The sequence below is a fragment of the Cuculus canorus genome, chromosome 4, assembly GCF_017976375.1.
Source record: "Cuculus canorus isolate bCucCan1 chromosome 4, bCucCan1.pri, whole genome shotgun sequence".
Lineage (NCBI taxonomy): Eukaryota > Metazoa > Chordata > Aves > Cuculiformes > Cuculidae > Cuculus > Cuculus canorus.
The window spans coordinates 77952260-77965394 of NC_071404.1; the positions used below are offsets into that span (position 1 = coordinate 77952260).

General features: G+C 45.1%; 1 protein-coding gene across 1 annotated transcript in view; it reads right to left on the minus strand.

Moving 5' to 3' along the window:
* The window catches only part of SHROOM3 (shroom family member 3), a 140059-nt gene that overhangs the window by 93454 nt on the left and 33470 nt on the right, over window positions 1–13135 (minus strand). The window contains exon 2 of the mRNA XM_009566139.2: window positions 6521–6675. Within this exon, the coding sequence (XP_009564434.2) occupies window positions 6521–6675 (155 nt within the window). The remainder of the gene's footprint in view (window positions 1–6520; window positions 6676–13135) is intronic.

The following is a 13135-nucleotide window of genomic DNA, read 5'->3' on the forward strand; positions in this document are numbered from 1 at the left end:
CAAAACATAACCGCCTTGCGTAGCAGCTCTTTAGAACATGCTCCTGCATTGCTACAGAGTCGGGTGTGAGTCAGTGCCTATTCTAATTAATTTCATTCACAAAACTTGGATTTATCCATCGCAATTTTTTGGCACACTGTCAAATGCGATCCAAAATTCCTTGAGTGTCATAAGAGGGAAGGATTAGGCCCCAGAGTTCTTTGAAGAATTGTATTGGCTCTTGGCTTTTTGTACAAATGCCAGCAGCTTCCCCTCTCTCTAGGAATAGCCCATTTTCTCCTGGTCAATGAGGGAAATCACTGCTCGGTGAGGGTCTGAGCCGAAGCCTTTTTGAGGCTGTGGGAATCTTTCCACCCATTTCCATGGGCTTGAATTGGCTCTGAACCTCAGATGTCAGTGGTGCTGACACTTTCCTCCTAACATTGACACTTTGATAAGAACATTTATCAAGTAGAGTGGAAAACTTTTCCCTTTTTTTAGACAAAGCAACTTGCTGCAAACAGAAAAACAACTTTGTAGCTCTGGCAGCAGTGTAAGTGTTCAGTATGTCTGAGTTTAGTTCCTGATCTTGCCAGAGAAGTCTTTAAATGAATTAATTGGAACCAGATTTGTCTGAAACCATAATGCTGGCCATGCTGTGGCAGAGCAGAGGCCCATGCAGCCCAGCATCTTCTCACTGCCAGCACCTGAAAGCAGACATGTCAAGAAGAGGATAAGAGCAGAACTAACATACCCACATGCCCAGCATCCTCCCAGCCCTCATCAGTCTGCAGTGCAGAAGCTGCATAAGCGTGAGTTGGCCCCTGGCAGCAGTTTTTCGTCTGCCACAAGACTGATGTTTCCAGGAGGTGAATCCCTGGGTGAATTCTCTATCTGCTCAGAGCCTGAATTAGCCTGCTTCCCTCTGACACTCCTGGTCTCAGGACTGAGTGTACCTCTCCTCCCAGCATCTCCCCCAGGCCTTATCATTCAGACAAGGGAGTCCGGGGACAGGGATGTGCTAAGAGAATAAGCCGAATAACCCAAGTGAGACAGGGAATCTGTAGGGAAGCCTGAAAACGAACACGCAGATTATGGTTATAGCCAAGGATAAGCTTAATCCTTTCTTTTTGCACAGTTTTTAGCACAACAGGAAAAGGAGGATAATGTTTTCTATCCCCCTTCCTCCTTTATCTGAGTGGCATTTTTAGCCTAAGGCTCTTTGAGATAGAAAAGAACTGCAGGCACTGTAAGCTTGAGGCAGAAACAAACCGCCAGCCGCTAACAACCGACACAGACACTCGGCTGCCTTGAATACTGATCTTTGCTGTGTTTGTATCTCTGTTCACTTACACCTTACTGCAGAGCCGCCCGGAAAGCAGAGATGATGCAATCAAATGTCCTTCACTCTACAGAACTATAAGAACTGGGCAAACGCACATCGTCAGGACAGGTAAAGCCGTTAGGAAGTATTAGGAGCAGTAGCAGCCCCATACTTTAACTCCCATTCAAGCTACTGTGGATTTTTATGAGCAGAGGATTCACTCATGTGTGGCTTTGGAGAAGAGCAAGGCCGAGGGGTGGCTTTTACTGTGACAGCCTCAGAAGCACTAAACTTGTGTGCCTTGAGCCTCAAGAGCGCAAGAAGTTGTTAGGGCAACTATATGGAACTATATGCAACTGAATGTACGTCACCTTTGGTGCAATGTAACACTTGAACAGGTTTCCTGTGGTCACTCATATCTGTATGACCAGATATATACTAAGAACACTCATGCTGTGCACCCTGCTCATATGCAGATTTGCAGTAATCCACAGCTCTTTTGAGATTCATAATTCTTACAATCTCACTGGCTCTGTAAATGTAGGTGTCATCATCAGAGCCTCTCACATCCCAAATCGGAACCCATGTGCTGGCCTGAACCCAAACCCCAGCACCCTAGAAGATCTCTGCAGGACTCCTGAATGTCAGTGTGTGCAGAGTCAGGGCCTAAACCATTGGTACTTCTCAGCAGAAATATTTTACTTGCTTTTCCACTAGCAAATTTTAATAGAGCTTTGCATTCATTAACCACCGGATGCTGGATCCAAGAGTTTAAAGACTCAAAGGACCAAATTCTGACCTGAGGTAACTCATCTGAACTCCATTCAAGCTGAGGGAGCAGCTCTACTCCCACCAAGAACATGGAGAAACTGCCTGTGGCAAGTTCCCTTCACAACGTGCTGTTGTCTCAACAGGAATGACTTTGTGTTTTCCCCTCTGCACTCGCTGCACCGGGCAATGGTGAACAGCACAGCAGCTCTACAGAACGGCTTGTAGGACACCCCAGTTCAAACAGTTCTTGTGTTAGAAAGGGTGTTGGAGAGCTGATGTCCCTGTGGCTGTGGTTCCCTCCAGCATGATATTCACAAACCAGCTACATTTGCCATCACGCCTCAGTGATCTAATTGCTGCTGTTACCAACATGTTGAATGTAAAACTATGTAAACAGTGTGACGCTCTGACAGCCATTCTTGCTTAGTGACCTGTGGAAAAGTCTATTTTTGGCAACTGCTGTAGGCCACTGCGGTCGCTGCAAAGCAGACAAGGCAATGCCCACATTTTGAGCCTTATCTTCAGCCCATACAAGCATGCCCAACACAATTAGATCGAACTGATACCACTGGAAAGGCCTGGGTCTTTTTTCAGAGGCACCAACTCTGCTTAGAGACTGAAGCTGGAGAGGAAGCAACAGAAAGAAACGAGTTGGAAAAAATAACCCATCTTTCACAATTAAACAGCTTAATGTTATTTCTGTGGCTTGTAGCTTAGCCTCCTCTAGGTGGTTAAACGTCAACTGAGTATCAAAAACTGCCTATGGTTGCTGAGGACCATAGGCCTGCCACAACAACACTAGACAAACTGGTATCTTCGATTTCTCATAGTGATTCACTCCTACTGCTCCCAAATTGGCAACCCATAGGCAAAAAGATCTCCCCAGCCCGTGGATTCTTCAGGCTCGACGGAACTGGTTATGCTTATACCCGCAGTGAGAGACCTTTGTCACCAGCAGCAGTACAGTCACGCTGAAGACTATCACAGCAAATACTCCTGGAGATCTCTCTTCTGAGGACCTGATTCCTGGCTGACTCCCACAGTCCATTACCAGTGGAGTGATATCTGTTTGTTCCTCCCTGAAGCGCAATGCCATTTTGTCTCTCTGCCCAGTGATAATGTTAAAGGCTGTTCCCCTTACTTGCTCTGTTTACCTGTGGCAATCTGAGCTGGCTAGCAGGACTGGGCACTCAATCTTTTTGCTTGATTGCTAAGGTATGACACATATCAGAAAGAAATGAATGTACTTTCTTGTGGGCCAGGAGAGGAAAGTGTCCTGGAAAACCCTGTATTAATAGCCAGGGGAGAAGAAAACAGGTAATTTTATTGTGCAGTTCTAAATGTCTTAAGAATCAGATGGTAGAAATAGGACTAAAATGGACCACCAAACTAAGTCCACCTTACCAGCAGTGAGCACACAAAAGATACTCCCAGCAGGGTATGTGGGGCAGCAAATCATAACTCAACTCAGCAGGGACTGGAAAGTGTACCAAGGTACACTCAATGAAGCTTTGTAATTCCCTGAGATGCAGAGGAGCTCTCACTCTGGCTTATTCTGGCTTCAGCACAGTGAAGCGTGAATTATCGGCAAGCTTCCTCCTAGCATACCAGTTGCAGACCTGAGGTCTAAGGGATGAACACATACGGACACGTCTGAGTCTATAGTCCTGGAAATGAGTGGGCAAAACAAGTACAGGGAGGTAGCAAGAAATGGGCAGAAAGAAAGGAACTGGCTTTAGGAACAGCCTTTTAACCAAGTTAGATATGAGCAGCACTGTTAAAGAAACAGAGAAAGCTGAACATTTCAAAATTTGCATTAAGGGCTCCCGAGCTAAGGATGAGACAAACAAAGTGCAGCTAGAGAGTGTCCATGAAGAATTATTCGACGGTTATCTCCCAACTAAGGATCGTCTTAGGGAATAAGCACAGTATTTACTGAACACTAGGGATGAATTGGTCATCCTCTGCCCTACTGTAAATTCATGATCAAGGAAGCAGAAAGCATATACATTCACAGCTTTGCCTGTGTCTCCTACTGCAAGTTCTTCCTTGATGTCAGCGGGACATTTGCTCAGGAGTGAAAGGCAGACTACGGTCCTCATGTATGAATTATTCTGGTACTGGTTATTTATTTATAACCATTCATATGCATTAATATTAAGTATCCTTGTGAGCTAGGTAATTTGTCTCCTCTCTGTTTCAGCCTCCCCTCTCCTACTGAATTTTCTCTGATTTTCCTTTCACATTTCCTTCATTGAAACTATTTCCTCTCTTTCCCTCCATCAAACTGATCAATAACAGCCTTTGAAGGTGGACAATGATGCAGAAGTACTGAGCTTTGCAGATGGCATTCCAAGGAAGATAATGTGTCAGCCTCTCTACAGACCTAGCAAGGTGTTATAATGTCAGTTTGTAGAGGCTCACTCCGCAGCCACAGGTACCAAAATCTTACCTTTTTCCTCAAATAAAAACCAAGATTAAATGGCAATCTGAGTACTACATGGCGTGCTACATGAGTGTATGGAGTGGGTCAGATGTATTCTGTTTGTCCTGCATTTTATAGCCTCACTACAACACATTTGAATAAAAATACCTGCGCTGTCCATCCCTTGTGATGGCTGGTGTTACCGTCACACTGCCACAGAGAGCTCCCGAGCGTTACATTTGAAAACCAAACAATTAAACCTTCAAAAACAAGCTGATCTTGAATAGGCTTTGGAAAGAACTGAGGCCATATACACCAAACAGACTTTGCTGTTGTTTGCATAGGACTTTCAAGGGGTAAAGTCCATGTCAGTGTGCGTTTGTGTCACTCCTAAGCAAAAGCCCTCATGAATACAGAAATCAATGAATAAAAGTTCAGATCACAAATGACGGGTCAGTGAGTTTTCAGACTGTTGGTATTTGCAGCAAGCAACCCTAATCCACTACAATTAAATAATTATGGCCAATTACAAAAATCAGCATCTCACGCACTCCAAAAAGAATGTATTTTCAAATGAAGTGTATTGCAAAACGCTATCTTCTTGTCCACACAACAAACAACATCCTCAGGTGGGAAAAGGTTTACTGCTTCCTTTACCAGTCTTAATGGTTAAACTTGCTATGTCTGGGTAAAGATAACCTGCCCGTCCTTGGTGCTGTAGCTTTACCTCAAGTCTGGCTGGCAAACCCTTGTTTGTTCACATTTCATCACATAGATATGCTGCCTGCACCGCAGAATCCCTCTTACTGAGATGAAGGCTCCACATGGCTCAGGTTCCGTACTGAGCTGCTTTCTTTACCCCATTTCTTTGGCATCTTGCCTCATTTAATTTAATTTAATTTAATTTAATTTAATTTCATTTCATTTCATTTCATTTCATTTCATTTCATTTCATATTGTTGGAAGCTTTTATTTAATGCAGAAACTTGCTTTCCCCTCACTGCTTCCCTCTTTCTTACCATTCTCCTCTTGGAGAACCTTTTGTTTGGCTAATGACAGCTCCTCAGCCATGGTGATCTTGACCCAGATTCCTTTCTGGCTTAGTGTGGAAATTCAGGACAGGGCATTCCATAAAGGGATACCAGCTATCACTTAACTGGCAGAGAAAAAAATGTTTGAATGCACTCACAGTAGAAAACATACAGGAAGCACCTCTATTAAGGTCTTAGAAAACTTCCGTACTTCAAAACACCTCTGATTCAAAATGCTCATCGAGACTCAAATTCCAGGTCCTGAACCTAAGACAAACATATTTATTATTCATGTCACCAAAGAGGACCAGCACAATTCGCTTCCCTGAGTTACGCTCAGCACACAAACACACTGGCATCACTACTCATTGCCATGTACGAGGCCTTTGACGCCCAGGGAAATGGCCATGTAGAACATGTTAGAGGCCACTTGTTCAGTGACTACACAGAGGCTGCTGCTCAAAAGCCGCAGGTAAAGCTGCTGCTCTTCCCCCTGGATCACATTGTGAGCTCTCACTTAGCAGAGGCACACTGTCACTCACCTGCAGAATGTGAAACAGCTCCAACTCTTGCTGAGGCCAGTGGAAATCTTTCTGCTGTCACAGCAACAGCGATAACATGCAGCAAATGAGGCAAGAGCTACGTACAGAACTACCACCCTTTCACAGGGAGCCCCAGGCGCCTTGAGGGAAGAAGGCACTACTCCTAAATCACTGAATAGGAATGCTGGATTGTCTTGTGGCAGAGGAGCAGTGGAAGAGATTTGAATAAGTATTTCATGTGCTTGGACGTATCAGTGACAAAGGAATCACAGAAACGGTGGTGGAAAAGAATAAACATTTGCCCTTGGTCTCATGTCTGTGCACTTAAAACAAGGCTCTTGCCAAGATCAGGCCAAGTCACAGGCTTTCAGCTGAGCTGGGAGGGGAATGTGTGTGACACCCTCCAGGGCAGGAGAAAAGGAGGGAAGGAGTGCTAGATCTTGCCTACCTGCGGACGACCAGCTTCAGTTTCTTGTAGGAGCCTTTAACCAGGGAGACGGCCTCCCGCCTGGAGCTGCTCAGTTCCACCTCATTGATGTTCACTACTTCATCACCAGCCTGCAGCTTGGAAGGCAGGGAGTCCGCTTTACCTCCCTCTTCAATCTGCGCAGGAAAGAGAGGAGAAAGAAATGGTGAGCCAAGCCTCCCACAGTTTGGTTCTCACATGCAGTGCTGTCTACACATTTCTGTTCAAGGAATCAGGTTTACCAGCCCCAAACTCAGCGCTCTGACTGAGCAGCTTTGTCTCCCTTGGCCAGCCAGCTTCCTCAAAGATCCGCCCTTGCCTCCCCTACGTTTCTTATAGATGGAAGCTGGAGACTGGCAGCCAAACCAATTCTGCCAAGAAATTTTGTTTTGAATAAGCCACAAAGTCTTTGGTATTTGGAAGCAATAAACGCCAGCAAAACGCCCACGGAACCCCTCTTAATTCTTGATTCTCCTAATCCTAGGGCACGTTCCCTTCTTTTGTACGGTCCATCATGTGCACTGCGTAGTCCTTCATGCACATTGACTCTCCAGCAGGCATACGCCAAGTCTGCAAAGCAGTAGGTGACAAGACAGAGGACAAGACAACTTGGCCCAGAATCTCTGCACCTCAGCCTTGTGTAAACACGTATTGGTATAACAGAGGGCAAGTTATACACAGGGTAACACACTGCAAATCCTGAATTTCTGAAGACTTAGGAGTGTTGCCACTTTGGAGTGCAATGGATAGAGCTTTTATTACAAAACATGCCACCGCAAAACTTGATATTCAAAGCCCCTGACAGTCCCTGTTGGACAGAAGCTGTGACCTCTGTAACATTTTGTGGCACGTTAGAAGCACAATCTCTTCCTTTGGACCCTCACCTTCCCAGACACCACAGACACCACAAAGAAATGTGTCTGAGATGGGCTAAGGCTCTGCCTCAGCTGGGGAAGGGCTGCTCTTTGCAGGGGTACCATTTTCTGGGCAGTGAAATGGCAAACACAGCTCTGGAAGTGGCTTTTATTTCAAGTCATGCCAAGCAAAGTGTAACCGAGCCATGAACTGGACAAGTAACTCAGCATACATAGATATAGCACCCAGATTTCTACCAGAACATCAGTTTCAGTGGTCAATGGTGATTTCTCAGAGGCAGAGCCGCCCTGTTCTTCTGAACAATAACATTCCAGCTCATGTACCTTCTAAAACTTAAAATCTGACTTCCTTGAACATTAGCGAATAAATTCTCTGACACACACACTCCTCCAAAGGCAGGTAAAAATCCTCACCATTCATCCTACCAGGAAGCAATTCCACCCATCAATAAGTTTTTTCTTTTCTCCTTAAGAATGGATAAAACCACAGGAATGAGACTTCATCTAAAGATCCTTGTATCACAATGACCAGGAAGGGCGAGAGATGAAATATTGGACCTTGCTGCCAGCATAAATAAGTAACAAATGAAAAATGCAGCATTGCTCCAGTCTGTTGCTGTGAGGGAAAACAGGTGGGTGTCACTGAATGAAATACAACAAAGCAGGATACTGTGGGTGAGATTAACTGGTGAGAGAGTCAGCAGAAGGGGGTTTTTGGCTTTCTTTTGTTTTGTTATGTTGGATCACATATAATGGAGAAAAGGCATCCTTGGAAAAATATCTCCTGTAACAAATGCCAACTACTTCAAAGGCTGAAATACCCATTAGAGGCATTTGTGTTAACTTCTGCCTTGAACAAAATTGTGAGCTGTGCTTTATCTTCTGATACTCCACATTATGTTTATATATTCCTGTTTTTTCACTCCACAGGATCACTGTTTTAAGGTTCTCTTTGCAAATACATGGGTTGGATGTTTCTTTTTCTCCTCTTTTTTACTGAAAAAGGAAACCTGGATCCCCTTTATGAATAATGTGAAATCAAAGACTTTAAGGAAAGGCTAAACCCCGCAATACTTCTGATTAGGTGGTTAACATTGTGAACAGCTCTGAGAGGACTCTTTCTTCAAATCCTGATGTGTTGCAGCTTATGCCTATGTCAAGGGCTCCTAAACTGCACCTTCAGGGCCGTGTGGCCAGCCATAGCGCCACAGTAAAAGTGCCTTCGGGGAAAGTCTGTCAGCAAAGAGTCATCTGCAAGTAATTCCAAAGGCTGAGAATGATCTGCTTTGCTCTGTACATTTAAACTATCCCCGGGGAAGACCTGAAACATGGACCACTTTTTGTGATTAGAAGATTTTGACAGCAGCATGGAAACTACCTAGAGAGAACAGAAATGGAGATGTGGGTTGATCTTTTGTTGTTTACATAGATATTTCATCTATTAGCAGTCCATTAGGGTCCTCATCTGTCTATGGCTTAGGTACAGTTGTGTCATCTACTTGGCTGGGGTTTTGTGGATGCAAATTCCTTTAAGTTCCTGAAGGAAATCATTCACAGCAGGCCTGTGACCTGGCGCTACCACTCACAGAGTCCAGAGACACAAAAAGGCTCTGAAGCTTCCACCAAAAGTCCGGAAACAAGCAGTGTGTCCCAAAGCAAGGCCCAGGTGCTCTACAGTCATTTCTTCTCTCTGAATGCCTCTGAAATATTTGCATTTAAGGAGTGATGATGAAAGATCGGAACAAAACAAGCTATCCTTTAAACACAAAGCTCTATCTCTGCCCAGTGTAACTACTATCAACAAAGCAAACAAGCCCAGCATACTTGTGAGCTATTGAAATGAGCACCTGCTTCACTGGAGAACAAAGCCAATGGTGGGACTCTGCTTTGGAAGACGTTTGCAGAGCCATGCACACCACAGCGGATAAATAATAGGCAGATAGGCCACTTCTGCATGTGGTTACCTTCTCTGAACAACCTTCTGACCAGGTCCCGAGTGAGAGGAGATGAGACGGAAAGTCTCAGACTGTCACCTACATCTCCAGTGGTTCTAAGTACAGTCAGTCAGCCAGCACAGAGCCAGCAACGCGGTTGTTTTGAAGTATGTCAGGGATGCTGGAGTAGCCCAAGCAGCAACAGCATCGTCAAACTTACCATCAACAGTCATTTGTGCCAAAAATGGAAGCACCGTGAGCTACAGGACCTAGGACAAGAGGTCAATCAGTAGCCAGTGAGACCTCTCATGGTTTATTTAAGCTGAGAAAAACAAACCTTTTGGGTGTCTGTCACTCATCCACAAGGAGCAGAAGAAGCCAGTGGGAGCCATCCAGGGACTGGTGTTTTTTTGCTTTTGGCTGGATTGAGCCAACCGCTCTGATAAGTCAAGTTATGAGAGGTGCCTCTGACAAGCACAGGGTGGAGGAATACCTAAAAACAGGCTGGTTTGGAACTTCAAGTGCTGGGCTAATACTTAAGAGTCTGGATTTCTGCTTCCTGTGAAATCCCATCAGACTCCTGTGGCTTCAGCATCTTCCCACACCTCTTTCTTTCGTCTGTCTTTTGCAAACCTATCCAGCTGACTTTTTTAGGTTCTTCCAGAAGGCGAGAACAAGATCTTCCCTGCCAAGCTGGCCTCTCCTGAGATAGACTCACTTCAAAATGTCTCAATAGTCTCTCGGGCTGACGCAAACTCAAGCCCTTTTAGTTGTTGTTACTGCAGCAAAGCCTTCCATGCCCACTGCCCTTTTCTGAAAATCCCAAAGGCCACCCCTGGTCCTGCTTTGCATTAACACTCTGGACCATTTTCTTGCATTAGAGGAGGCTTCTTGTCATTCAGCAGATCCTGCAGCATACTTTGAACCCATCTGTTCTCCCCCTTTTTGGCTTACTGTATAAGCAAGAGGTTGCTTAAGCAGATCACCAAGGATACATAAGACTTATTACTACTGTCTTTTGTTTCCTTCGCTATGGTGACTGTAGGTTCAGAGAATGCTGTCTAACTGAGATCCTTTCTTGATCATTTTAAAGAAGTTTTCTTTATTTATTCCTCTTTTCTCTTCCCCTTCTTTGAGGAGCTTTTGTAACAACATATTCTCTATGGCTTTTAAGATGGATTATTCCATTTTTGTGTCCTTTATATTATGAATGATGGATGCGATTCCTAAACTGTAAACTTAGTTGCTGAAGTTTCTCAATAAAAAAACAGAAGCAAGCAAGCAAATACGAATGCACAGTGTGTGCAGTTACCCAAGTGAGAGCAGTGCCGCGCAGCGGGATACAACTGCTGAGACACCAGGAGATGCTATGGAAAACACAGTAAACCAGCATGACTGGGTGTTCACAGAGGCAGCAGCAATTTTAGTGACAAACTGCTGCCCTTTTCATGTCAGGTATTATAATGATGGGAAGGGAAGCATCACAAATGATCTGCTGGAGATGGCTGTCCATAATTTCTGAGCTGCCAAAAAAGATTTTATAGGAACTGACAGGGTGAGAGAGGAAGAAATTTTGCTCCATGAAGGAACTGAGAGAGGCAGCTTTCTCTGCTGCGAGGAGTCTGTGACTTGCCCAGGAGGAGCAGTGCAGAAAAATGTTCTTTTACCCCTCTTGTTTTCAAATATGTCATTGGAACCACTTTCATTCTTTCTGTTGGAATGGTGCATTTCCAGTCAGTCTGGGGTTCACTTTCCTCCTTGTCCTTAATGAGGTCATTAGCACTGGTGCAACTTGGTGGTAAGGGTTAAACCAACTGTGCATTTGAGAGAAAATACAGGAAAATGGACTGTATCAGTTTCCAAATTCAGCGGTAAAGGTTTTACTCACTTCCCAGTGCCCAGACTGGAACATCAAAGAGGTGAGACTGGGATTTTTCATCTACCCATCTCTATTAGGTACACAGCCACACCAGATCAGTCGCACACTGCACCCAGTACAAAGCAGTGCACACAGCAGCCTGCTGGGCCAAATTCAACCTGCTCAGTAAACACTGAGTTGCTGATCAGTTCAGGCTTCATGTTGGAGATGGAGGATTTTAAGGCCCTGTGGAGTTCAGAGATGTTTCTCAAACCTAAAGCCAAAGTTGCAGAGTTGCTGAATGACTCCAGAGTGCCCTCACTCAGACTTAATGCCATGTCTCAACGTGGGGGCAGTGAGTGTTTGCCATGCAGCAGACAGAAATTCCTCCCCATTGTCCCCAACCCCTGTGTCAGCTCAACACAGCAGTTAAGACAATTCAATCAAAAAATAGTTAAGCCAAAGGTCTCCCTCTGGAGCCACATCTCTGCTGGATTTCCCCAGCCCCGATGCAGACATGCACCTCGAGAGAATTCAGCTCTCGACATTTACTCCAAGCCACAGAAATTGTTTCCAAACGAGTTATTGTTTTATTCTGCAGGGAGCAAGGAAGGGATTTTTTCTCATAGTGCTCTGGGTTGTTGTACAGTAACATTGCTGCTCCCACATACAAAGCACAGTAAAAGAGAGACTAATTTATTCCAGGTAGTCAAACAAGGTTCACATAGAATGAATTCAGCTCGAGAGGCTGAACTTCATTCAGTAGAACAATTAAAACTATGCGGCTTTGAATGGTTAGCACTGCTACGAAATCTTTCTGACACCTCCAAAATAAAAATGTCATTTAACACAGGCAAAACAACCTATTTTCTCCCATACTCAGCCTGACGTGTTAATGAATATACTTACCTTGCTTGGGGCAAGGAGAACTCCAGCCCTTTCCATTCAACACCCTAACACTTCTGGCATCCCCAGGCTTATTTTCCAGCTATTACACCAGAGAGGCACCCCTGTAAATCCAGAGAGACATCTACTCACTGTGCTGGCAGTGACAGCCACCAGCTCTGATTTTAGCACTGTGGCCGACATCAGAGAAACTCCAAGGTATTTGACCCCATACAGAAAAAATCATGAGCTCAGTGCTGCACCACACCATCACAGACAGCTCATGGCTTCTCTGCAGCCTGTGTGTGTCTCTGCGGATGGACAGACTTATTTATTTTCTTCCCGTCAGGACAAACCCAGCTCACCTGCCTCTCTGCTGAATTCATCAGCTCATGCTCTAAGGATACATGTAACGCCCAGGGCAGCAAAAGCTCAGCATTCTCTCTCTCCACTTTTTGGCCAGCACTTGGCTTCAGATGAAGCAATGCTGCTAACCCTGAGGAAAGCGGGGTATGCAGGAGCTCAGCCAGCTCCCCACCGCTTCCCACTCTCCTTCTCTCCTCACTGATGGTGTGCATTTCTGCTGTCAAAGCTGCTTTCCTCTATTCCAGGTGGCCAAAGGCAGGCGCTGCTCAGGCAGAAAGACCATCCATCCCTCACCTGGGCAGAGGAGCCTCCTTCAAGATATGCCTGGAGAAACCACTCCTAGTTTCTGTGGTTTCTCTCCTCTTCCACTACTCCACTGCCTGAGGCAATCCTTATCTTGTCTGTGCCTAAGACTGGACTGGATGAAAGCTGAAATGGATGGGAACTGCTCACAGTTTTTTCAGAGGGGGGATTTCAGGCAAGCGAGATTTATTTACACAAAGTGGAATCTGTCCAGGATGCTGAGTGAAAATGGCACAGAATCTCCAATTCAAGGGGATCCAGGACCTCACCTCTTACGGGTATTCTCAAAATCCAAAAGGAAACACATGCAGCAGCAGCAAAGTGTTGCCTGTTCCTTGCTGAGTGCTACAGATCCAGATGGAAACCTGTTTCCCTC